A 27287-nucleotide genomic window follows, 5' to 3' on the forward strand; every position below is an offset into this window, starting at 1 on the left:
CAGTGCTGACTGTGGGTTTGGATCAGACCCACAAATAGTGCCAGAAAAGTATCATCATGGACACCCAGGTTGAACAGCAGTGACTTCAGGACATCTGCCCAAGCAAGGACATCTTCACAGGACTGTGTAAGAGGCTCACTTCTGCACCTAGTGCCAACAGGGTCAACTACCCTCAAAGCTGCAGGGCAGCCATCTTCCCCAGCCAAGGGAGAAACCATGTGTTCCAGATGGCTGAAGTATGGCTTTAAGCCAGGTGTCACTCTATTGCCTTCACATTGCTAATGTCCCTGCAATGATAATGGACTTTAGGCAAATAGGATTCCTATACTGTGCTGGAGCCATCAATAGTAAACTGTACTGTCCTCCCATGTCTCCAAAATAAATTCCAGTCACATTCCATCAGCACAACTGACATCGACTTTATTGGGAACATAAACTTGTGGACAATAACAGGAACAATTGCATATTGCTGGGAAATGTCTCGGGCTGGCTGCTTTGTTTTAGAACAGAAGGAAGTTTGTCGGAAAAGCTCAGCAGGTTGCAACAGAAGAAAACTTCAGTAGCATACACTCTTTGATTAAAAAAACCCCAACAGCTGAAGACAGCCATCCCGAGATGAGTATCAAAGTGCAGTGGGTGATTCACAAATCCACTTTTAGCAAACTTAAGTAAAAATGCCAAGTATGGAAAGCTAAAAAGCATGTATGGAGATAGCTTATCATCTAGTATCTACAGTCTTTGTTTTGCTTCCCACTCTTTCACTATTACATGGAGTAGAAGAAAGCATTAAAATTAATCCTCAATGCATTGAAAGCTCCTGCTGCTTTCTATGAGTCAGGCCGGCTTTCTTACCTTTAATGTTTTAAATTTTGGGTTTTTTTAAAATCTTTTCCTCTCTTATCTGTCCTGGTCAATAATAATTGATTTCCAGACTAAGAAACCTCAATACCTGAAATAGCACTTCTGGCACATCACAAGCTTCTACCCTCTGTTCAGCCACAATTAACATCATCTGCTCAGTTACTGCGTGTACCAGTTGTATCCTCCAACACTCTGGCAGCCAATCTTAACAGCTATCACTCCACTAGGATGCTGTGTTCTGCTAGGAGCAGGGCTTCAGTCCTATCCGAAAACTCAACTGGCTATGTTTTATTGCTTCGATTGCAGCTGTGTTTTAATAACCAAGGATCAATCACTGGGCAAAATAGGCTTTTAAAACACACCTGGGCATTAATCCCACCCATTTCCCCAGTAGCATTTACTAACTACCTCAGCAATCAAGTGTCTGGATGTTTTATAAAGTAAAGGTATTGCCTGATACACCCTCATCTGGGGTGGAAAACAGGGAAGGTGGGTGTGAACACATGAATTGGCCACAGCCACCTCTTGAGGTGGCCGATATTGTTTTCTCTACCACAACCCCCCCGACGCTTCATTCAAGAGTAGGAGGGCTCCTCACCACCAGTGAAAACTGAGGTCTGAAGCCTTGCTTCAGCATCGACTAGCATTCTGGTGCGTTGCACCGCAGGCACAACAGGACTCAACCAGGCTGGCCAGACCTTGCACTGTTGTCCCAACTCTCCTGATACTTCAGGCTCGTGATGTCCTGAGCTGTGGGCAGGCATTAGCAGCTCCTCGCTGGCAGAGCATCCTGCGGGCTCTCTGTTGCCGCAGCAGAGGTCTGGGTCAGCACCACACAACACCTCTGAGGGAAGGATTTCCCCTGCTGTCTGAAAGGCACCTTAGAAAAGGCACACAGAAACTGTGTTGCTGCAACACTACTATGATTTAGGAAATAAAACACTCGAAGGCCAAAGCTGCCAGAGTGATGTTGCAGGCTTTAGTAACTCCTGGCACCTACACCCTTCAGAAGCATCTTTAATTAGATGATGACATGTTATTTTTCCTGCGTGGTCCTGGTCCCTCTGAACACATAAGGCCTGCTCGATATGGGGAGAGCAGCAGCAGCCCCCGCTGCCTGCAGCCCCTGCCTCCTCCTGGCAGCACGAAGCAAGCCAGTGAAAACAAACCATTGGAAGGACATTCCAGGTGACATGTTCCTCATTTGCTGGGTCACCATCCTCGAGGCTGATCTGTGGGCATGCACACCCCCCATGGGCATGATGGACTGCAATAGGAACTGTGCCTGACTATATGGGATGCTACAGGTGGTTGCAGAGAGAGGAAACTGGAGTTTCCAGCAAGGCACTCACAAGGAGAAGAGACTTTTGACCTTGATCTCCCTGTGCCTCAAACCTCGTCTGCAAAATAATCACTTTCTTGCCCCTCCTGAGTTTTGCCATTAGATGTCCACAAGCGCCCTTGAGCTGCTGCATCTTGAAGCCAGAGGCTCTGTGGCTATTTGTTCTTGGGGGGTATGAGGGAGGTGAGCTCCAGCACTGACCAGGGAAGTTGCCCCTCTCCACACCACCACCTCCACCTCCCCCTGCTCCCCACAGCCTGTGGCCACCCCTTTAACACCAGCGGTCCCCAGAAAAATCAGCCCTGCTTCTCACTGTTGTTCCTGGCTTTGAGAAGAGACAGACCTGACTGCAGGTAGGTATTTTATTTCCATGGCAGGTTCAAAGCCTCCAGCATAGTCAATCAAAGGCACACAGAGAGGCATTCTGGCCCCCAACCCTGGCTGCAGAATTGGTTCTCAACCAGGGAGCAGGATCACCCACATGTCCTGGTGGACACAGGAGTCTTGGGGAAAATCGTGGCACGGCATCCTGTCATTGAAGGCTGTATCACAACAGGATCAAGGGGACATTGCTCTCCTAGATATGCTGCTCGAGCAGTCTTCTCTGCATAGGGACTGCCTGGCATGTGTGGAAGGGCAAGGGCATGAAGAGGTGTTTGGGAGCATGGGAAGGTAACAGTGGCAAATTTTGTAATTCAATATCCGAGCTCTGACCTAACAGCAGGAATGATACAGGCTGATACTCAGCAGAAAATTTGACACAACTGGGGAGAAAACAACATCTGAACAGTTTAAACCTAGCTTAAGTTGGTATAGTCCAAAAAGCAGTGCCTTTTTATACCATCCAAGGACCTCCCCAAATCTGGGCTGTTTTATTCCTAAATCTGGTCTCTTACATCCTTAAATTTGCAGTTGTTATCATCGTGCAGCAATACTGCACTATGAGAAACCTTTTGCTCTAAATTCACATACGTTATTGCTCTACTTCTGAACAGTGCAATTAGGTCTCCAGAGCTTGCTTTCTTTATTGAAAAAGACACAGATATTAAACAAGAGTGGAGAAATATTCCAGCTCACAAGTCAAATCAGATAATTGAAATGGTAGGATGAGCCTTAAAATTAGCCCAGTTCACGCCTGAATAGAGTTCATATCTCACTGGGAACTGACTGTCCTTTCTTTTCTTTGTCTTCATTTTTTTTCCCCTGCTGCTGTTCAATTTGGAAGGTGATCTTTAGTAAATACTGCAACTCCAAAGATATTATGGACCTCTTCTGTATTGCAACAGGGTTACCAAGGTAGGTCTCCCTTTTCATTTGTGACATTCATTTCACTTTTGTTCCTTTACTTCTGGGGACGATTTAAAGACAGGCCCCAAGTGAATCATTTACATGCTTTTCAGGCTTCTCTCTTGTTCCAGTATACTGGAAGAAGAAACTGGGGCAATCCAGAGAGCACCAGCTGGAAATGTGCACGAAGCTCTGGCAGGCATTGAGCTACTTCAGTGTCGGCTGCGCCTGAGGAACAAAGTGGAATAGAGCAGAACAGAGAGATACAGTCTAAAAAAATAAAAGCAAGTTCAGAAGCCCAGCCCTGAGTGCACACAGGTTATGTGTGCCTACCGGTTATATCTCAGCACTACCTTTTTGCCCATATTGAGTGAAACACAACCATATGTTTAGGACTTGTTTTTTAGGGAAAAATCTGGGACCAATGAGAAGTATTGCCACTAGGTGATAAGCTTTCTATTTAGAAATTTAGTTTAATCTAATCTGAGGTATGGGATAGTCAAACACAAAGTACCCTAGCAGAACTGTTTTACAGAATATAAATATCCCCAAATCCATTGCTCAGGCCGAGTATTTCCTCATTTATGTTGTCCTGCAAAGGCCATGCATGTCTCCTGCTGTAATTTCCTGTAAGGGTTTGTTTCTCTTACCTTCAACAGCAGCATCCAACTTAAATCTCTGTGTTGATAGGGATGAAGGGTCAGGTGTTGGGGTGGGAGAGGCCGGTGCATGGTGGAGGGTGGGACCCAGCCACTTCTGCACTGCCTGTCGGGCGTGGCAGTGCAGGGGGAGGGAAGCCCCTTAGTCACGTCTGGAAGGGGGCATCTGCTGTCTGCATACAGACCTTGAGCAGCACAGGCCAGATGCACAGCAGCATGCAATAACCCATAGCCTTTACCTTTGCACATCAGGTTTACAATACAGAAAAAGCACAGGAAAAAAATAGCCCAATCCTTTAATCATGGATTTATTGCATAACTCCAGCTCTGGAAATTGAAAAATAAAATTGTCTATATTGACTCAGAATTTGCATAAACTGCTGGACAGAATTAATGCCCTTTGATGTTTATCCAAGCTATTTCCTCCCATTTGACATTAGAGAGGTTAATAACTCTCATTTGCCTATGATGTCAAATACTTCTGCTCTGTCACCCAGGAAACTTTGTTTAGCAGTTTTAGTGATCCATGATCAGGGTGTTCACTGCATATTTGGCATTTTATTTTCATCAGATGACTTCCAAAGAACAGTGCATTTCAATCAGGCTCCTGGACCTGAAGTAATTCAAGGTTTACATTCGAGCCTGTGAGATCACACCTGGGATGGTGTCAAAAAAAGACCCCATATTCAGCAAGACATTTGTTTTGTTTGTTTTGGTAAAAGAGTAATTAAATAATTTCAAGACATTCACAGCATGGGTAGTCATTTTTATAGTCTGACTCAATACGTTGCTGCCGAGTCAATGTATCACAAAACATTGCTTTTAACAGCAATGATTAGTTGATGAGTCAACAGAATACATGAGTTATCAGGGAGAAAGGTCTGCTCTGAGAGCAAAGATGATCACACTTAACATTTTGCCAGAACCATCTCTGGTAATTGAAATGAGTGAAGCATCAAGCCTACCCTGTCCTGTGCTTTGACCCTTTCTGCATAAAGGTAGAATGTGTCCAAGAAAGTGCCAGGCCAGGCCAGGAGTGCTGCAGGACAGAAGATGGCTATATAGGCACTGTATGCAGCAGCACAGAATTTCAGCCAGCATTTCTAGGTGAAATAAACCTCTTTGAAACATGCTTTTCAGGAACACAACAATCTCCCTTTTGACGGCAGACAACTGTATGGTATCCATTGATCCGACAATGCCTGCAAACTCAGAGAGGTAAGTTTTGCTGCAACCTGTTCTTCAAAAATACAGTCAAGCCCAAGGGAAGGGGTGGTGGTTGCCTGCAGATGCCTTTTGTGTGCAGCGGGAGGTGAGCAACTCCCTGGAGGGAGGGAGATGACAGTAAGAATTGCATGCTGGTTTATAACATTAATGCCTGCTGGTTTTGAAGATTTTTAGTTGTTATTAAAGGAGGAGTAATTGTCTGAGGAAAAAAATACCACTTTTAAGTATTTAATGTAGAACATCTGTTCCCATCCCACCCAGTTTGCTGTCAAGGCTCACAGCTCCTTTGTTCCCCCGCTCCTTTGTTGCTCTGCTAGAACACAACCACAGCATTACTTGCAAAGTGAAGTCGAAGTCTTTGATGAGGTTAGGTCTCTGTCATGCTGGCTTTGGCCCTTCCCACTTCCAAATCCTTTTCCCTTTTTCTCTTTGGCTTCTTGTTGCTTGTTCAACCTGGCACTTTTAGTTTCACTCTGACTGCTTGCAGTTACTTCTTCTGCTGTTGTTTACTTCATTGCATATTTCATCATCACTTATCACTGGCATTGCTCTCACTGACACCATGTGATGGAACCCCAACAACTGGGAGAGATCTGCTGCACTGGACAATGTGCAAACACAGAGCAAAAAGATGATCCCCGCCACTGGAGCTCCCTTCTGACCTACAGAATTTACTCACCATCTCAGTCCACAAGCTATCTAGGCTTGCCAGAGAGGAGGTTTTTTTACCATGTTCGTTGCATGACCATACAGCACAAGAAAGATCTCTTTGCCTCTAGTTCAGTAGTGAATCAGAGAGTTGTGTGTTCATAAAAAGTGCCTGTTCCATATTAAACAGGTTTTAAGAGAATTTAGAATACATTCAGATGCTTATTCAGATACTTCTTCCTACTTCTCAGGGAATATGGATGTGGAATACAAACTGATTTCTGAGTGTTGCTAACATTAAACTTCTTTAACTCTTCCAGGTCTCCATACAAAGTGATACCTGTTGCCACTGGGCAGCTCTCAGGTAAAATGACCCTTTTGAATTGCATTTATTAAAGCTGAATTTGCAAACATTTGCATGTGGAAATTACGTGGCTGTGATACAAGAAAGCTGATGCTGTTGGGGTTGTAGCTGTAGCAAAATAAGAAGTGTCTGATCACAATGTTCTGGAGGAAAGTTTAAAATGTCCCCAAGTTTCAAAGTATTTGAGGGTGAGGTGGAATGGCTTGAGTCCAGGGGACTTTCACAGTGCTTAGCTCTGGTCTGGCTCAGCACCACTGATCTCATGGGGTAAGTCTTGCATGGAGCAGTGTTTTTTTTCAGGCAATGCAGACTGTGTTTCAAAGCCTGTCCTGCAGTGTTTTGTTAAACTTGTGTATCTCCCAGCAAGGCTCTGCTGGAAAGCTGAGCACAACATTTGAACCCCATGTTATTTCCAAATGGCTGAGGAGAGAGCATAATTTCTGTTGTGGGCATAGTAGCTCTAAGTGTAATAAATATTTAAATACACCTGACAAGATTAAAGAAGGCCTAGATGAAAGCACATCTGGAACACATTCCCCAGTGTGCAGTGCTGTTGTACTCCACAGACAGGACTGAAGTGGCAGTTGTACCATTTCTCTTTGCCTGCCAGTGTCATGCTCAGGCCAGTAGTTCTCAGACACTGGACCAGAGCATTTGCCTGGGGCAATTCCTGTAGAGCATCTGGCTCACCATCTCTCTCATCAGTTCGACTACAATATCTCCTGCCACTTGCTCTAAGGCAGCCTGAGCAAGAGCCCTAGCCTGTACACTGTAGAGCTGTAGGGAGGGGCTGCAGGAGGAAAGGAGATGTCAGCTGGGGACACAGTCTGGAGCAGTAAAATGGGAAGATAGGGCAAGAAGTTGAGATTATCTTGGAAACACAAAGTGCACATAAAAAGCAGGAGGGAGCCAGAAAGTCTGGGGCTGGAAAAAGTAGTTTGCAGGAATGGGTGAGGCTCTTGGGACAGGGGCATGGCCGTTCTGCTGGTCCCACCACATCTTCTTGTTAATGCTAATTGCAGGTCCCACCTCTTCTTGCTTAGGCTCCTGTATTATGCAAGAAAACATAGTGTCTCACAGCACTCTTTTTTTAGGTGAGGAGGAGCAGGGAACCGAAGCCACCCTCTGAGGTACCCACATCTGCTGCGGCAGAGACATCTGTAGGAAAAGGGCACAGGAGGCAGTATAGAAGGATCTGCAGGGGGCTGGTGAGGCAACGGTGAGGACTTTGTGTATGCAGAGAGCAAAGGGGAATGGACAGCAAAAAGAAGAAAGACTCTAGGAAACAGGGAAGAACTTCATCACAGTAAGATTTGTTACTAGCCATAAACAGGTTCCGTGTCAGTGACTGCCGCTGCTGCCAGAAGGAGGTAGTCAAAGCCGAGGGATGCACATTGACTGCTAAGGGAAAGAAGCTGTTTCCTAAACGATTTCCTTATTGTAACAAACTCTGCCGGAACAGCATCACTCTTCTGGTCCAGGAGTACACTATTTGCATGATCAGATCAGAAAAGGTGGGGTCTTAACTGGAGCATGTGTCTCTGTGTACCAGCTGGCATGGGAGCCAATAGCCATTTGCCCCAAAACAGAGAAAGACAAGTACATGGTGGCAGCAAGACTCCATGGGAGAATGCCACTGTGTTAAACCAGATGGGAAGCTGATTGAAGGGCCTTCTAGAAAAATCTATCCTTTTTTCCTAACATGACACTAACTGTATATTGTTATAAGACCATGTATGAATTTACACATTCTCCCAGGGCCCTCATTTTTCACCCCAGCTGACAGAACATGGCTCTGCTTTGTGCAGAGGGCAGCTCACTGTGTCAGCAAGGCCTCTTTTCCCTTCCTGCATTTTATAAAACAAAGATTTCCAAAGATCTAAGCTGAAAAGGGCAAGAAAATTTCTAGTGGTAGGTTGCCAAAGCATAAGACAGAGTCTGCTATGGAAAGAGGAGGAAAGTTGAACTGAGTGTGATGGAACTAATGTTCCTTGGTATCTGTTTCTCTTTCACATAGGTTGTCATTAATCCTAAGCATTCCTGACATTTTGCTGAGAGTAGGAAGAATAAACAGAGTGGGAAATTGTTCCTCTTCATTAAAAGAAAAAAACCAGCTCCATTCTAGTACTCACTTCTTAAACAACTCTGCCTGCATGATTCTGCTTCCCAGAGCAAGTCGTCCAAATGCATGCCAAAAAAGGGGTCACCCCAATTTTCATGACAGTGGGAGGTAATGCACCTCTTTTCAGCAGTTTCCCAGGCAGCTGGAAAAGAATGACGCACACTTCGGTGGAGCAAAAACTGCAAAAGGTGGGACTGGAAAATACGATCCTTTGGGAGGAAAATATAAGCAGTGGCTTTTATCCAGCAGAGGAGATATCCACTGGAGTCCTGCTAAGGAACTGTTCATTTCCTGGCCATAGGCATGGGAGAGGGTTGGAATTAAAAAAATTATTATTCCAGTGAGTGTCTGTTGGATGCAGCGGCATTTGCCGTATCACTGCGGGGTCAACTGTCTGCAAGGCAAAGGCTGGAGCCCAGCTGGCTGGCTCTGAGCCTGTGGGGCCATTGCATCACGTGCTGTCCCTCCTCCTGTGGCCCCAGACCAGAAGGCGCATGGCCATCCAAGAAGAGCATCAAACCCCCAGTGCCTTCTCTCAAACCCTTTCCTTCTCTCTGGGGTGTTTAAAGACCCAAGCCGATCATACGGGCATTTTCTCCCTCCTGGAGGCAGAAAGGCTGCAGTCTGCACAAGAACAGGCTCAAAACTCACAAACCGATGATGTGTTGTGGCTGTAATTAGTAGGGTTCAGGAACTCTGCAATATTGCCAGAGATGCCAATTAAATGAACAAATCCTACTAGCAGCACACTCTTGAGAAATAAAATTGAAGTCTGTTGCGTTGCTGATAGTGCAGAGAAAGGAGTTATTGTGGAGCTCAAGTGAGCCTGATCCACCATGGTCCTAAATGAGGCAGGGTGCAGGGGAACATGCACAGGGGCTTTCCTATCGCTACAAAGTTAGGGCAGCAAAGCACACGGGCGCCTGAACGAGCCCGTGAAGATCTCACCAGGGATGTGACCTGAAAGAGTATAAGATGCGCCGAGCTCAGCCCCAGTTCTCTCTGCACCTCTGTAACTAGCGTCTTCTGGTGAGTCCTTAAACACAAGCATCCTCTCATCCCTGGGTAAATGGGTGAGGAAACCCAAAGAGAGCAGTGTTTGATTGGGATGGAGGCCAGCACGTGGAGAGAACTCGCCACCTGCCACTCCTTGCTCAGCATCCTCAGCGCCAGGGAACCCTGCCAGCACGCATTGGAGCTGCTTGGCCAGGGTGAGGCTGTAGGCAGTGCCTTCTCCTCCCGCTTCACTTGCCATTCAGTTATTTGCCTTTTCAGCTCACAATGCTACTTAGCACTTGCACAGAGGAAAGCCCATGGTCTCTCCCCAGGGACATCGTCTTGCAGCAGGAGACCTGGCTCATCAAAGACCTGTGTAGCTGCCTACTGGAAGGCCCGTGTCTGAGCCAGTGCTAACCCTGCCTTGCCGACTGCTGAGCCCACCGACAACTGCACCAGAGATCCGTGGGGACTGCTTTTTCCCCCTGAATGATTAAATACACAAGATCTTGTGCAGATTGCTATTGGTAAAGTGACAGAAGTTTGTCACTGTGTCTAAATATTCTGGGATCTCTCTCTTCTCCTTTTGGAGGCATATTCACGCTTGCAGCTAAGGCAAGAGTGAAGAGGCAGAGACTATGAGAGAAAAGTCCCTCTCCTGCCTGCTGCTCTTTACATGCATCCCACATGGATGCGTGTATCAGGATGGGGCCCACTGCTTCAGGATTACTCACCTGAGCAGGGACTTGCATGTGACAGCCCAGATTAACCTGAGTTGTCAACTGAATTTGGTGCTCGATTTAATGTGATTCACGGATGAGGGACTGGGCTTGAAGCACACCCCTTCCTGAGGCTTTTGTCCACCTGATTTTTTTTTAAATTCCTCTGACTGCCTAGATCCAGACAAACCAGTGAAATAGTGAAATACAGACAGGAGCCTGAGCCAGAGGCACAAGCACTCTTGAGAAAGACACTGTGTAGCGGGAATTCATCAGCCTGGCAGGGAAAGGCAGACGCCCACGTTCTCCCAGCCTTGCTTGGCCACAGCAGAAAAGATGAGGGGGGAACCAACCCCCCCCCACAACCCCACACACTTCTGCTTGCTCCTCATTGAGGCTGGCAGGATAGTGAGGGGAGCTGGGGAGGGCAGGAGGATGGAAGTGGCTCCCTGGTTGTGCTCCCAGTGGGTAAGATGGGCGAGGAAAAGTCACTGCCGAGCAGGGCGGTGTGGAGCAGAGGGTGTATGCCAGTGGGTTATAGGCCATCTGTGTCAGTGCACGCGTAACCTGAGCTGCCCCAGCGAGTACCTAGTCCCTGTCTGGCAGGAAAGGTGTGCGCTTGCTGCCAGCCCTCCAATCTGTCCGCGGCGGGAGTCACAGGAAAAGTGCTGCTGCCATATTCCCCTGCACTTGCTTTCTGATCAGACCTGCTGGAGACAGGGCTGCTGGGAGGGAGGGCAAAATGGCTCCTTGCTCTGTGATGCCCAGGCCAAGCTCCCTGCTGAGCTTGGCAGGGGCCTGTGGGCAAGGAGCCAAAGTCCCTGTGCCCTCAGTGAGCATGGGAATGAGCCATGGGAAGCCTGGGGAGACCTGAGCTGGCCTGTCCCTTGTCCAGCAATATGCTATTGCAGCATCTTCTGGAGTTGTTTTTTTTTTTCTAATTTTCATTTGTCAGCTCTAATACACCCTGCCTATTGTGCAAAAATCTGACTTTCTGAACACCTGCATTTGCAAACATTGCACATTCACAGTGCCAGCAGGAGGTGAGCTGAGAAGAGGGTTGCTGTTGGCTTTTGGGTTGTTGTACGCAGGAGCTGGTGACCCTCTGCAGGGTGCAGAGATTGCAGCTGCCCATGCTACATGCAGTAGGATTTCCTTTTCACAGAGGGAATTGCAGCAAAACAAATGAAGCAACTGAGGGAAAAGGTAGCTGCCTGCACCTGGGGTATCAGCCCTGCCCAGAGGTATAAAAAAATAAGAGAGTAATGAAGGGGGAAAAGGGACACCTAGCCTTCCTGTTTTATAAGTAAGTGGACAAGTGAGTCTAAATGATGTTGGTACGATGTCTCGTTTTCTTCAGGATCAGGGGTTAAGAGGTCTTGCCCTCAGAAAGGAACCGGGTAAAGAAATGGATCTTTGTCTCTTTAAGATGAGACGAACTGCCACTCTTAGTCATATATCTTTACTGCACCCTAGGGTTATAAAAACATACATCTTCGTTTTGAAAGTCTTTTATTACATCCATAAACATCAGATTGCAGCTGACTGTTCCCTGGATGAGAATGTCCTAGTACTCAAGTGAGTTTTGACAGGGGGAGGGAGTGAAAGTAAGATTGGTGGAGGTTTTTTTACTGGAACCGTGTTTATAGGGAACTTGTCAGTCTCTGGCATGCTACAGCCACTGTCAGAGGGCTGCGCAGCATCGAAGTGAGAGGACACGGGTTTCTCTGCTTATTTTCACTGTTGGACTCGGTTACCATCCCAGGTGCTGCGTACGGTAAGCTTTCCTCCTGTCTTAAATAAGATGCAGCATTTACTTTGTTTCCAATTAATTTTGTGAGAAAACTGAAAAATGGGTCTCTGTGAAAAGAACTAATCTCTTCATTTGTTCTGCTAGCCGCTCCACCAGGAGTCGGATCATGGGAAGAAAAAAAAAAAAAAGAGAGAGAGAGAGAGAATTAGATCTGAGATTTTTCAGAGCACTGAGTGCTTGCTCCAGTTTAGAGACATGGGGTTAACAGCCAAATTGTTTTGACCAGCAAAGTGAACGCTCTTGACAAGTATTCCTGACAGCTCTAATACCTGAGGAATTGCAAATACTTTCAACAGGTACCAGAGCTATTATTTAGAAATATGGTGTAAATGCTGGACTGTATTTCTGTGTTTTGCCTGGATGATTGCATTCATGAGGCATTGGGCTCCCTCAGGCAAGTGCAAGAAGTAGCTTCAGAAATGCCATCAGGGTATTTCTATGTAGGGTATAAATGGGTGTTCTGTAATCTGTGGTGTGTGTATATGAGAGCATGAAATGTTTCCACTCCTTGAGCATGAGAAACCAAGAGTACATCCACATTGCAGGCATGAGAACGGCTGCAGCACAGTGCAGTTTAAATTAGGTGGTGGGGGAAAGTGGGAGCAATCTTGAAACAGCAGCTCAAAGCTCAATAAAGGTGATTTATGCTTCCCCTGTCTGTGTGAACACAGTGTGGACAGACTGAAAGGTGGGAAAACAGTGCTATCGTACTTCTTCCTTCCTAAAGGATACTGTCCCTCAAAAGCTTGTTTTAAGGACTTGTTTGTTTTTCCCTGCATTAGTGATTGCAGTCCTGTGATGGTCTCGGGAAGGGGCTGGGGCTTCTTCAGGCTCTGTCCCGAGCCAGCTGAAGCTCCCGAGCGCTGGAGTTGGCAGTGGGAGGTGGGGAGCTACCGGCACGAGCGCACCTAGCGCAGCCACTGCCACAGCAGTGCAGGCAGCAATGGGATCCCGACGGGATCCCCACGGCGGCTCTGTCCGAGTTATGTTCTCAAGGGAAAAGGGTTTGGGAAACTTGTGCCCTGCTGTGTCCATCCCATGAACCAGGAAGGGCAGACCTCATTCTTCAATGGCAGCCACTTTGCCATCTCATGTTTGCCTGAAGTTTATGCTTAGCCATACAATCCTTATGAATTTGCACCAAAAAATTGATCTCTGGGATAATGTCCCAGTATAAATCTGAAAAGCAAGCTGGGTTTTCTTGTGTTCATAAGTTGTTGCATTGTTCGTGGGCACTCTGGCACTGTGTGCTTCTGGTGTAAAGTCCTCGTGAGCCAGACCTCTCAAAAGCGGACAGCAATTCTGGGTGTTCCACAAAAGAAATGTGAAAGGGGTCTCCTTTCCAGAGAGTGCTGCCTTAAAACAAGCCACCTCTCAGACACCCAGCACCCCCAAAAAAAAACTTTTGAGAAAACTTGACTGTAATCTGCAGGCAGAGAAAGGCAGGTGACATGAAGTGTCATTCCCAAACGCTGTCACTGTTCAAAGGACCGGAATGACTTTCTGGCTAAATGCTGGAAGTCTGAGGATGCTACTTTGCAGGGGGGTTGAGAGTGTTTTCTTTCCTCTGTCATTTTCTGTTATGTCTCCTTCCTATTTTTTTCAGAGAAAGAAGAATTGTTCCAGAATTTATTGGGACAAATTGCCGAGCAGTTCTCAAGGTAAGAAGATGAAAATCATTATTAATTTAAAATGCTATTTCTTTTATCAGCCTGAAGTGAAATTTTCACAAGAGACAGAGGGGCATTTAAAATCTCTTTCAAATCCCACTGTTCCTGCCAAATTTAGGCCTGGTACACATGTTATTTCCTGCTGACAGCAATGCGGTAGCTTAAACCAAAAGCAATTTGGGTGATTATCTTTGATCTAAAAATGAGATCAAGTAGTAATTATAAATGTTCTTATTGTGCTCCTGCCCTCTTAGGAAGCAAAAGAAATGCTTCTTCATTGAAAAGTCAAATCATCTGATGTGTTCCATTTTTCCCTTTATCCCCAAAACATGTCTCTCCTTGAAGAGGATTTCTCAACATCTGTAGAGCTGCTTATTTTATTCCAGCTGGTTTCACTACAATGCTACCGCAGCTCAGCAAATCACCAGCATAACTCAAAAGGAGGAGGGTCTCAGAGTGTGCAGACACCAAGATGCTGCTCTTAGGCGAAACATTATCAATTTAACTTTGCTTCCCTAGGGGATACAATAACAAGTCACTGTCCAGAGAGGGGGGTGATCAAGTGTTGCAGAGCCACGGTACATTCCCAGGGCCATAACAAAATCATTCGTTGTTAATTTTTCTGAAAATGAAACCTGCGTGTATTTTCTGCTCAAAGTTTAGCATTTCCATGGAAAATTTTCTTTTCCTTGTGGCAACTGCAGTTGGACAGATCAATCCTCTGAAAAAATACAGACTTTTCTAGCCAAAGTCCTTTGTACCTAGGGTAGGTACGGCACTAAATGTATAACATTAATACATGAGGGTTTTCTTTTCAGGGTTTTTAAAATCAACGAGCTGAAAACGGAAGTAGCTAATCACTTGGCAATGCTGGAGAAAAAGGTTGAATGTGAGTGTCCCTTTATTCATATTTCAGTGGGAACCGGTGCCTCAGAAACCCCCCACCTCGCTGCCCTCATTGTGACCCCTCTGTCCCACGGCTCACAGCCCCTCTGCTTTCTCCAGTCGCTAGCAATTTGTCTGGCCTTGAGCCCAAAAGGCTTCAGGCCAGCCCAGGGTGAGGTGTGGGGAAGGTGGGAGCCCATGGTCACGGTGGCACCCACCAGCGGGGCGAGGCCAGGGGGGGACGTCTGCTGTTGCGGGCATCTGGAGCGTCTCCCAGCCTCCTCTTCAAGGGGCCATTAAGTACTCTGCCAAGCTTCGGGCCCAGACCCACATCCCCCTGCCACCATGTCTCCACCGCCCGCCTCCCCACGCCCCCCAGCCTGCCCTCCCACACCCCGCCATGCCCCAGCCCCCATCACCACCCCTGCACCCCGCGGTGACCCCCCCGCCTCTGCACAGGCACTCCCTGCAAAACACACCGTTCTAGCGCTCGCTGCTGCCCTTTGTGATTAATTACAAGAGGGTAACGCGGCCGCCTACTTGAAGTCAGATACTTGCACAGGTCAAACCGGTCATCTTGCAGAGAGACTTTCTCCCTTCAGAAATGCATTTACTGTGTACTAAGCGGCCAGATCAGTCCTCACCACTGACTGAGGCCCAGCGCCGGCACCGAGACCTGACTGTATCTCTGCTCAGTGTCATGTCACACACCTCCCTCTGCTGGGAAAGGGCCCGAAATGGGGCAAAGTCTGTTCCCGCAGCACACGTGCCATGCTACACGGGCACGCTAACGTGGAGCACAAACACGGTGTGAACGCCAAAGCGTCCATAAACAGGCAGCGTAGCATGTGCTCAATGCAGCCTGTCTCGCAAGGCCGTGATTTCTGGGCTGCAAACACGGGGGTTCACCCCTCGCTGGCCACGTTGCCTGGCAGACTACTAGGTAGCATCAGTTTCCTCACTTGTTCAGTGTGTTAACAATAACACAACCGTATTCAATTACTGTGCAGCAACCAAGTTAAGTTCATCTCATCAAAGAGTTGCTTTTCTCATTTTTGGGGGTGTTATTTTTCCCCCATGCAACATCTGACTTGCTGTTTTTCAGTATATTATACAGAACACAGGTCCCCAAAAGGCAGGGAAGGAGTACACACTGTCACCCAGCACCATTTTGACACCACAGGGCACATCCTTGCTGATACACAGCATTTAAGCCAGGAGTGGGCAGAGCCTTCCCCAGCACTACAGCTGCAGAAAGCACTTTCTCACTAGAGCAGGCTGGAAAAAAAGAAAAGTTTCTGGTGCATGGAAGAAGTTGTTTTCTTGAAATTTCCCCTGACCAGAAGCTACTTTGACCCTGCAGCTGCTCAGCGAGACTGATGCCTTTGTCAGCAGGGAGAGGAAAAAATGTCCTTATTCAAAGAGCAGCTGCAGGGGAACCTCTCCCCAAGGCCACTCCAGCCGCAAGCCCCCTGGTGCGGTGGGAGCCCTCCAGTGACGTCCATGGAGGGGCACCCTGTGGCGTGCCTACCCCCAGCACAGACCTCTGTGAGGAGCCTGGGTAGCAATTCCTCCCTGTCTACTTGGCTGCCATTTTTCCCAAGGCTCTGCTGTTTTATTCTTTTGTCCAAACAAAAAAAAAAAAAAAAGGAAAAGAAAAATTAGTTCATTCATTCTGCATTTTCTGTGAAACTTCTGACCAACTCCAGCTCTCAGGGCTAAGCACCATGGACTAGAGCAAATGAGGCAAGCATTCCTGTGGGTCTTCCTAACCCCTTGGCAGCCCAGGCAAGCAACTATCTCATCCAGCCAGGGACTGCTTTCCTGATGACCCCCTAGGACCCCCATCGGCACCCTGCACACATGCTGCCTTTCACCACTGGCAGCCTGCTGCGGTGAGGAAGGTAACAAAGATTCGCATGCCACTGCCAGCAGGGAAGAGTTGTGCCTTTGCACACTCCAGCACTTCATTGCTAGTTCAGGGAAGGCAGCCTACGCAGAGCTGCTGTGCTGTGCAGGTGAACTGAATTCATGGGTCCCCAGATGAGGCTTGTTTCTGTTAAGTGGGTCTCACCACTGATGGAAATAGCAGCAGATGTAGCAATCTGCTGCCATTCTGCCTGAGGACTTGCAATCCCATCTCCAGTAGCCTCAGTCTGTGAGAAGGAGCTCCCTGGGTTGCCTGTCTACAAGCATACCCATCTGCTTGAAACTGCACTTCCCCAATTTGCAACAGAGCCAAATCTGCAACTTTTTAAAATTATCCCAGGCTTTCATGTTTAAAAAGCGAAACTGTGAGAGAAAGGGAGTGTTCAACCTCCCTACTCCACCTGGGCTCCCTGAAGTTGCTTTAAGAGCTGTGTTTCAGTGCTGGATTCAGCCCAAGGATTTCTTTAGACAGCACAGGATCTTTGCAGAAGGTATTTCTTGCTGCAGAATAATATAATGGTCCCTTAATCAGTGCACATGACAAGGCCATTTATCATTTGCAAGCCAAATGTGAAAAGAACCGTGCTTTTGTTTTGCCTTTTCTCCTACCTCCTTCAGAGATCCCTTTTCCACCACTTTCACTTTGGGGATAAAGTGCTCATGACAGTGCTACATCTGCACGTCACATAAAATATTTTCAGCTCCTTTCCTGTTACTGTCTAGAGACCACATCAGACATGTGTTTTCAAGGAACCAAATCTCTTAACTGATTTTTAAATCCCATCTAAAGTTTGTGACTTCTCCTTGGAAAATGCGTCCATGCAGGGCAAGCACTGGGAATACTTTGTCCCATGGCTTGACTTACTCTGCTCCAGTGTTTGCACAGCAGCCCATACATTAAAAAGACAGCTGGCAAAACCCCTTTACAATTTGTAAGCATCTCACATCTACCTGAAGAAAATAATTATGTAAATTTTCTGCTCCCCTGGGGAGGTTTTGGAAGAAAACTAAAGAAATGCAATACGAAAAAGTGCTCAGGGCTGCCATTTTGCACCAGAACTCCTCTCTGCAGTTGCCTGCCCCACTACCCTGTCGGTCTGATAACTCTGCTTTGCTCCCACTGCTTCAAATAGGCACCAGCCACCATTTAGACGGTTTGGCAAATGGGCTACCCATGAACTTGTCCCTGATGAATGCACTGGGGTGGTACATAGCAGCATGGGGCCTGCAGGTCAGCTGCAGCTGATATCAGCAGTTGAAAGGAGTACCCCAAAAAGTTCAGCCAGATATCCAGAATTAGGATATCAAATAAGCAAGACTTGCCTGTATCACCACATTGTGATCACCCAAAGAAATTGCTTGTGGCAATGCTAGACAAAAAACATTCATCTGGAAATGGGATTTTTAAGTGGAAGTTATCCCTGTGATCAAGCATATAAAACAAACCCTTTTCCTTTCCTCTCCTAATATGTGGCATTTTGGACTAGGTTCATACACCTCTCTGTTTTTTCCCCTTTCCCAGTTCCAACACCAATCTTTGTTGTTACTAACATAAAGAAAACAAACCTGAGGTCTCTACTTATCTACAGAGTTGTGCCCTTCCAAGGCAGTTTTTTATCATTTACATGCTACCCTCCAGATAAGTGTGATTTTGACTATTATTTTCTAAGAACATTACTGAATACTGATTTTATGATTGCACATGCCCTTGAGTTCCCTGAACCACAGCTTGTCCATGCAAACAATAAGTTCAGTAAACAAATGAGCTGTGAAATAATTGCATATGAATGACATGTACTTAATAAAGGGTGCTGTATTATGTCCTTGAGCACGCTGATAGTTCAACAAGAGGGAAAGAAAAGGGAGAATATTCTCATAGTTGCACTGCATTAGGTTCTCACAGCTACATGGAATGAAGTGCATTGCTGCATAAACAGGCAATCAAACCTTTTGCCTTGTGGCTCTCATAATTACATACAGAAGGGAAATAAAGGATTTTTTGCGCTGCATGCAGAAATAACCTTTGATTACAAAATTGATTGTTAAAAAGAAGTGACAGATCTTCAATACCTAAAAAAAAAATATAAATCAATTGTTAGAGTAAAACTTTTCAACATTTCTCTCTCTCTCCTGCATTCTCACTTTGGTTTTTCTTTATCTAGCAATGCCTTTCAGTGTTTCTTAATACTCTGCATGAACTTTCAAATTAAAACCTTTTAACTTAATGGGAATACTAATCCTACCGGGACGCGTTTGCCTAGCTGCGCTTATCATCCCATCATGGGAGGGATTTTTTTGCTCAGGATTTCCTTTGATTCGTGTTCTACAGCAGAGAAGTGAAGGCACCAGAACAGCTGACTGCTGCTAACAATTGTGGAAAAGCTGAGACATTATAGCCATTCTGTGTATTAAAATACTGCAGCTATTATCTAAAATTGGCAGCAGAGAATTCCTACGGGTTTTCAAGATATATCGCTTTGGCAGCATCTGCATATGTGAGAACCGGGGCAGACTGTAAGAGCTTGTTGGCTTCACTGGATAACCCCACTGTTACAGCCCTTTGAAACTTTGCACAATTGTGAAACGAGATCCTTCGACTTTCGCCATGGTAACACCCCTGTTGTTTTCATTTATTGACAGTGGAAGGCCTGAAAGTAGTGGAGATTGAGAAATGCAAGAGTGACATTAAAAAGATGAGGGAGGAAATGGCAGCAAGAAGCAGCAGGTAAGTTCTGCTTTGGACCTAACCAAAGAAATAAGCATCTGTTTTCAAACCCCAATGCAATGTTTCTGCAGGATTGAGTTACCTTCTGGGCTTAGAAGTAAAGGAGCAAGGAAACCAATAACCACTAAGGACAGTGGCTTTAATTTGACATTTGAAGATCTACAGTAATTCATCAGTTAAAATAGCTTGGGCCATGGGAACAGAGGAAAAGGAGGTCTTGCAACAGAGAGTTACTTCTCACCATACAGAATGGGAATTCTTCATCCAGATTTACTGGTAGAGAGGGAATGGGTAAAGAACTCCTGCGTAGTGAGGCATTTGGTTGGGAACCAGCTAGCACTCGAATCGGCTCCAATATATTCTGGGAAAATACCAAATAAATATGTAGCAGTTCTTCTGATCTCATGCTATTGTAAAACATGCATGTCAAATTCAACAAGAAATCGGGGATTTACTTTCTAATTCAAGGGCTCACTGTGACTGTGAAGCTCGGTTTTGCTGTAATTAAAACAACAGCATAAAAAATTGCATTTTTTTACGGTATGTGGTCTTGGCTGGAAAGTCTGCCCCCTTTGTCACTGAAATACCCATTAGGACAAACAAATCATCACTGAGAGATTATGAATACTTCTGGGAAGGTGGCTGAAGAGGGATATACTGTCTTGCTCAAAGTGTGGGTAAAGGGGAGTTTTCTCAGCAAATATAACTATGCTATCTTGACAGCCTCTCTCTTTTTCTTCATCTGGGGTCAAATTCTCTGACCTTTAATCAAAGCTATTTCCTACTGAGGGCAATGGGAGATTTGCTAAAAGAATTAGGCCTTATAATCACTCGCTTTTATAAATTTTGCTATCCAGATATGTCAGGAGGCACAGTGTTAATACATTCCTATTAAGTCTAAGGCCAAGCTTGGCTGTCATCCTAGCATAAATGCAAAGTAACATTATTAACCTCAGATCTGCTCCAGATTTATACCAGTAGGATGGATTGTAGTTCGCCCTGTGACTTGCATCATTTCTTGTTCAGGTGTGTGAGGAAATCTCATTAGAAAAACTAGAGCTCAGATTGGCAGCAAACACAAAAACATGTATGCTGATTTGTGAAGGGTGTGATGTGAATAACATGTGTGCCCATGCACGTGTCTTTACTTTTCCCAAACTGTTGCAGGGAGCTGGGAGAGCTGCCTTTATGAGCATAGTGATGCTCAGGCAAATAGGAAATTAAAAACAAAAAAAAAAGTTTTGGCAACTTCATGTTTGTCCAGTTGCCTCCACACACATCAGGAAGTATGAGACTGTCCTAGTAGCAGCCATGACTCATTCCTGTCCCAGATCTTGTCACCTTACAATCTACATTTTGTAGTATAAACAGCAATCTGTTAACAAGAAAAACAGGAATGGGGAGTGCTAAGTCTGCCCAGTGCAGCCAGCTCCAGCTGAGGTTTAGTCTTCACCGAGGGCTTGTGCTGAGATATAACATCCGCCAAAAGCCAGAGATCAGCATGGGGCATGATGCTGGAAAACTGTGGTAAAAATGGGTGTGGTGCTCAGCAGCTGGTGGTGCTGGGCACAGACACCCAAGATAGCTTATTCTGAGCTCATGCTACATAGCTGCTTTTGCTGAAGCAGGAGCCTAACTTGGCCTGCCCAGCACCACTTCATGCCCTACGGATGTAGCAGCCACCCGTCACAGCTCTCCTGGGTTGCCTTGAGCTGGGTCTTCCTCCTCTCAGCTGCACAAAAGCTCCTTCTCCTTGCACAAAATTCTGCCCATGATTATCTGTGCCCTAAGGGCTTGAGTGTCAAAGCAGCAGCTAGGTGTGGCTAGGTTCAGTGTGTAGCCAGGCGTGGTTACCAGTCACCTCTTTTTGCAGTAAGACTAGGAAGAGGGTGCTCTTTGGTGACTGGCTATTAAGAGGGACCCCACTGGGAGCTGCTGAGGAATGAGCTGTGATTCCCTATTCCCAAGCGACCATGGCTCTGCAGGAGCCATGCCAACTAGCCCGCAGTGACCCCTGCCTAGGGGTGCTTCACCCCAGAGTGGCTGAGCAATCTCTCTCCCATTGGCGTGAGGTACGTGCATGCTGTGGGGGGAATAGAGGCATCTCAGGGCAAGCAGAAATAGTTTTGCTCCTATTTAGACTTGTCATCCCTTGTGCAATGTCATTTGCTAGATAATGTGTTACAGTTGCAATTAGGGATCACATCTAAATTTAATGAATAAATACGTGTGAGTGCATATATTCCTTCAATAATATCAGAGAGTACACAGCTGTGTTCTTCTATGCTTACATGTTCTTACATTTGCTCTTACATTACCAAACAACAGAGTAAGGGTGAACAGCTAGATTTATAAAAGTCATCATGCACAGTGAATTGTGCATCTCTCCTCTTCAGAAGAGCAAAGCAGCCCCACTTGCATCCCCTTAAATTGCTTTTTTTGCTAGCCTGCTTTTTGTGCTCACCACTGGCAGATGCTAATAACATTATAGTGTCATTTAAAATCATGATCATTTGCAGATACAGTTTTACATTTGTAAAGGTCTGATGCATCCTGGCTCTGGTGTGTTCCCCAGCGTGGTAGGATGAAGGCTTTGATGTCTTACTGCAGCTGGGAATTAGAGATAGTTGGCTGACCCTCAGCTAACCCTGGCAGCCAGCTCCAATTAGGGCAAGGAATGCCCCAAACTCACTATTTTTATCCTACTAATACCCCTCACAGTGGAGTTTTGAGGAAACAGCTTTAGAAATGATTAAGACAGCCAACTCATTTTCACCAACTGAGAATCTCCCTAAATGGGGCAGGAAAAGACAGCTGGTTGAAGCCAGCTGACCACCGTTCAGGATTCAGACATCACCATCAGAAATGACAGCCGACATCAGTGTTAAGAGGAGTAAAGAAAAGAGACCTGGACCGATTCCCAACAGAGAAGAGAAGCACTAAAAAGAGATGCAATACAGAATATGTGAAATAATTTTAGAAGGGACAAATAAAGTTAATGGAATACTTTGGTTGGATTCTTTTCAGGGGTTTCTTTTAGCTTTATTTGGCCAGAGGCTTCAAAAACTGAGAAAGGATAATCCAAATGTTAGGACTACAGGGATAAATGCAAAATACAAGCAGATCATGTTCACATGAGAGTTATTAAAGTCCATATGACCAGCTATCTGGGAAACATGTGCTGAGTTAAAGTATCATGATTGCCATGGGTGATACCACAGACCTCTTAGTTTTGTTGTGCCCCCCGTGGCTGTAAGGCAAGAAATGGCTCTCACACTGCAGTGCAGCAACCTAGTTGTTCTGCAAAGGCTGTAAGGCCGGGGTGCATCTCTCACCATCATGGTCCTCTGTTCAGTTGGAATAGCATCAGCTTGGCTCTTCCATATGCAGAGAAGGAAGAGTAGATAACTGGCAGTGGGTGCTGCTGTTAATAACTAGGCAAGTGTTAATTACCTGTAATTTCTGCCAGTGGCTCCCTTCCTCCAGGGATGGGGAGCCAAGCAGACCGTGCCTGCCTAGCCTGTACCTCACTGCTGTTGTCACGCCTGAAGGGCAGCAGGCAAGATGGTCATGCCATCAAAATGGATGGTCTTACCAAGGATTTACGAGGACTGGAGCTGGGCTGCAATAAGTCATGGGCTCAGTGGATGCCTACACTAGTAAATAAGCACAGGCATGCCAGTGTCCATACTCAGCATGGCCCCTGGCAGGGCTCTGCCATCCTCTGATAACTATACCTGCCATGGAGAGCACACTGCTCACTGAAGGGAAAGTTACTTGTTTGAAATACAAGTGATTGGGTATCCATGGATACATGTCTGAAGATAGACACTCCTTGTTTGGGTTCAAGTAGACAGAAGGGGCAACAACAGTGTTGCACAAGGGAAGAAAATCCTAAATAGGATCACACTTTGAAAGCATTTGAGCAACACCACATTAAAAAGGGTTGGGGAGTGAGGTAATTCTCCAAGTGATGCCTACTGAGAGTCCAGATTACTTCTGGCACTTTTCAAGGCACTGTGGTTCTGTTCCCACAATGTTAAGACCTGAGTATTTCATTTCAGGACTAACTGTCCCTGCAAATACAGCTTTTTGGATGAAAACAAGAGGCCGACTCCCCGGCGGGATGTGCCATCCTACCCAAAGGTACCACGCAATTCTTTCTCTTTCTAGAATCCTACCACATGCTTGCCTGTGGTGACTTAAAGTTGGATCCTCAGTAGCCTATAATACTTGAAAGCTCATTAGTGTTTGAAATGTTAATGAACATTTTGCATTCGTCGACATTTAACACTCTTTTGTCTAGTTATATTTGTTTATTCTCCATGCTCGTAGCAAACAATCAAATAGCCTATAATGCTGTATTCTAATTGAAAATAGCGCTGCTGCCTGTTTTCTCCTAATGGATTATTTTTTAATTTAAAAAGTAATTTATGGGGATGCTTCACCTAGGGAAACAAAGAGAAAATGCGACATTGGATTCTCTCCAGAATGATTCATTGTCCCTGTGAAAATGAGTTACTGTATTTGCTAGAGAAAACAGTAATGCTTGAAGAAAAATGTCTACTGGGCAAGTACAAGTACAAATCCACAGTGATAAATGAAGCTGAAACCATGAAGCACACAGGATCTTTGGTCCCAGCATGAGCAGTCTTTGCCCAGAGGAATTATTCAAAGATAACAGGTTATGTCTGCACAACGCCAAGTTCACACCTTGAGAAAACACCAGCTCAAACTTGTGCAAATCATAGTTAACATGTGCATTTGCATGCACACATCAAAGCCAGCTCAGCCACTTCCAAGTTCACATGGTCCCATGTGATGCAAGTGTATGATATGGACATACATCCTTGCATATTTGTCTTCAGGGCCTTACAGAGCAAAAAAATGTAAGTTCTGCTGTTTATTCCACTCTGCCTAGCAAAAGTGACCTCTAGGTCTCTGAAGCAGACATCACGAGACTTACATTTCTTTTAATTAACTTTTGCCCAAAAGGCTTGTACTCCTGACGCTAACACATTTTCTCAAAACATATCAGTTCTAAAAATTAATTTTTCCCTTGATAAGTATATATGTCAGATCAACCTTTGATCTATTGCTGTGATATTAGGATCTTGGATTAACAAGAAGTGCATAAGAGTTGTACTAACTGACTGCCAAGTAAACTGCTAGTCTATGTTGTCCCTATACCAAAGCTCATAGGATTTTTGATTTCAGAAGTTTGGGTTCTGTTTGACAGATTTGTAAAATTTGTTATCGGTTGTCAAGAGGTGGATTTCCCCAATGTCAGTGAGGCTAGGAAGTGATAGCCCACTGAAAGAAGATATTATTACAACACTGTTATCTAATAAGAAATCTGTACTGCTAATTCACAGATTTCTTACAGAATGATATATGAAATGTACATTGTGTAGGCAAATGTAAAAATCATTGCCCCCTCAAGAATGAAAATTAATCTTCAGTGTTATTCTTCCTTGGGTTAAGTATCAACAATTTGATGGCTCAGAAAATTTCATTCAGCTGCTCAGTACAGTAAGCCCAAACTAATTAGAGACAGCCATGGTAAATGAGCCAATTAATGCTACAAGGTTTTTGTGTCCCAGAAAGACTCTGATCAATAGAGTCTTGAAAATATGATTTGGTAGAGTCCAGATCTCCCCTGGTCCTTTAACTCTCCACACTCCTTTTTAAACAATTTTGTATACAAATAGTAACTGGCCAATGAGCTTGATTTTGTTTTAAGCCTCTAAGCGTAATGGTGAAAAAATGTTTGAATCTTGCAGGCTGACAGCCAATTTGAAAATGTGGGCGTTCTTGAAAAAATACTCAAAATAAGAGCATAAATCATCTGAAAGTAAATATATCATGCCCACCAGATAATTTAACACTATAAGCATCGGCACTTCACACCACCCAGCCATGACTGTGTGCACCGAATGTTGCTGATGCTCTGCCGGCAGCAAAACTAGTGCTACCAGGGATGGGTCTGTGCCCTGCGCCTCTTATGTCCGCTTGCTGGATCTACTTGCAACCCCATCCATAACACCTCCGCTCTCCTCCCTTTTCTCCCGAACCCTCCACCTCCCTGCTCCGAAAGGATCTTCACCGATCATTGGCCTGCCAGCTGCTGCTGTGGCAGGCAGAAAGCTGCCTTGGGGATTGCTGGCTGCCAGGCATCAGCATCCTGGCATGAGCACGAGCAGCCAGTGGGGAGGGAGACGAGAGTTGGGCAGGCAGAGGGAGAGATGAGTTGCTTTGTCCTTGGGAAATGCAGCTAAACCCCACGTGAATGGGACCCCAGGAGTCCCAGGAATATGTGAATGGCAGGTCCCATACCAGGGCGGGGGACCCTCACTTACACCGAAGGCCTTTCTGTCTGCAGTACATGCTGTCCCAGGAGACCATAGAAGCTCTTCGGAAACCAACCTTTGACGTCTGGCTGTGGGAGCCCAATGAGGTAAGGATGACATGTTACCTGGGCTAGCGCTTTCTGGGAGCCAGCAAGGCCAGCAGAGCCCTTTGAGATGCCCTGCAGAGTTTGTTCCTGTTTCTGCCCTTAATCTCTCTATTTTTTCAATTTTCATGTCACACCAGAATACAGTACATTTTCCCTACAGATGCCAAATAGATTATGCTGATTATCATAACCTGATCCCTCTTCATTTCTTCTTTAATCTCTTCCTAGTAATGTCCTACAACAACCAGCACACTATCATTACTGCCACATGAGTTCGTGCCATTTTATTTGAACAAATCAATCCCTACCAAAGTGTACACTTAAGCACATCATCAATAACTCTGCTCAAATCAATGAAGCTGTGCGCTGCTGTGTGAAGTCAGGCAGAGGGGCATGTATTGATTCATGCCCTTTTAGACAAGGGTGTTTCTGTGATGCTTTCTGAAGAGGTAGCAAAGCTGTGTGTATGACCTATTAGTATTTTCTTATTGCTTCATTTTCTTATTTTTCTTATTGCTATTAGTACTGTTTGTTGTTTGTCCCTTGTATTGCAGAAGGTTCTGGAAAGCCTATGTGTAAACATCTGCAGAAACATGAAGAAGGATGTTTCTGTAATGGCCAGCTTATAATATAATGTAAAACTAGATTCAGCAAATACAAGAAAATCTCACTTAGGAAAAGTATAAGGGACGGGAGGACTAAACTTGGGTTTTTCCCAAGGGAAAGATTGGGTCATTCTAGCAGCACACCCAGCAGCAATGACATTAATTACCTTCTCAATCAAACGTTGTGCATTCAGAGTCATTCTGGCTCAGCACCTGTAGATCACCATGACAAGGAAAAATACTCCACACCGCACCCATGGGAGCAGAACATTTCTTTCAGGATATTTCATCTGGCTGGTAGAATAACAGAAGGACTCTCTGGTGGCTTTAGGTCCATCTTCCTTTCACATAGGCAGGCAGAGCTTCCCTTGTGCGGTCCATGCCAAGCTGAGGCTGGTGCTCTGCAGTTACTGCTCCCTCTCCAGGCCCTTTTCTCTGTACCAGAGCCGTACAACTGCTCAGGCAAAATGGCTCGCCCCCAGCTTTTGAACGCCTGTCAGGTCTTTACAGCAAGAGAGAATTATGACCTGCCAGGTGGACCATGACACTGCTGGCTCATTGTTCTAAATATTAAGAAAGAATAGTGAAAGACAAAAAACATTATCCACAGATTCTTGTGTGCTGAGGCATAGTATTTTAGCACAGTAACTCATTCAGAGTACTTAGGAAACACTATATGATGGCATAAATGAGGCTAACAAGAGGGTGTGGAATTAGACATACACTGCAAGGAGGAGGGCTGCTCAGAAATAAGATACCACACAAACTCTGGTGAGCCGAGCACCATATGGGTTTATCTTACCCTTTAGCTCTGGTTTATGTTTACAGAGAATATTTCAATTCTGTCAATGCTTGTTTAGCAATGAGCATTTGCCCACGTACTCAATGTGGGGCATGCAGGTTATAAAACATAATCTTCTGTAAACAAATTAATAATGTCGTGCTCTGCAGCATCTCAGTAAACAGAGCTATGCAGCA

General features: G+C 45.5%; 1 protein-coding gene across 6 annotated transcripts in view; it reads left to right on the forward strand.

The window, feature by feature from the left end:
- The window catches only part of PDE9A (phosphodiesterase 9A), a 50076-nt gene that overhangs the window by 9363 nt on the left and 13426 nt on the right, over positions 1–27287 (forward strand). Inside the window, exons 2-9 of one of the 6 annotated variants that reach the window (XM_074904210.1) lie at positions 3429–3499; positions 5290–5367; positions 6345–6388; positions 13645–13699; positions 14527–14597; positions 19163–19247; positions 23312–23393; positions 25630–25704. In XM_074904210.1, coding sequence (XP_074760311.1) covers positions 3429–3499; positions 5290–5367; positions 6345–6388; positions 13645–13699; positions 14527–14597; positions 19163–19247; positions 23312–23393; positions 25630–25704 — 561 coding nt within the window. Of the gene's footprint in view, positions 1–3428; positions 3500–5289; positions 5368–6344; positions 6389–11753; positions 11804–11868; positions 12003–13644; positions 13700–14526; positions 14598–19162; positions 19248–23311; positions 23394–25629; positions 25705–27287 lie in introns of those variants that run through there. The other 5 variants (XM_074904221.1, XM_074904229.1, XM_074904249.1 and 2 more) reach the window with 5 other exon arrangements.

Source organism: Athene noctua, chromosome 1 (assembly GCF_965140245.1).
Source record: "Athene noctua chromosome 1, bAthNoc1.hap1.1, whole genome shotgun sequence".
In the NCBI taxonomy this organism is placed as follows: domain Eukaryota; kingdom Metazoa; phylum Chordata; class Aves; order Strigiformes; family Strigidae; genus Athene; species Athene noctua.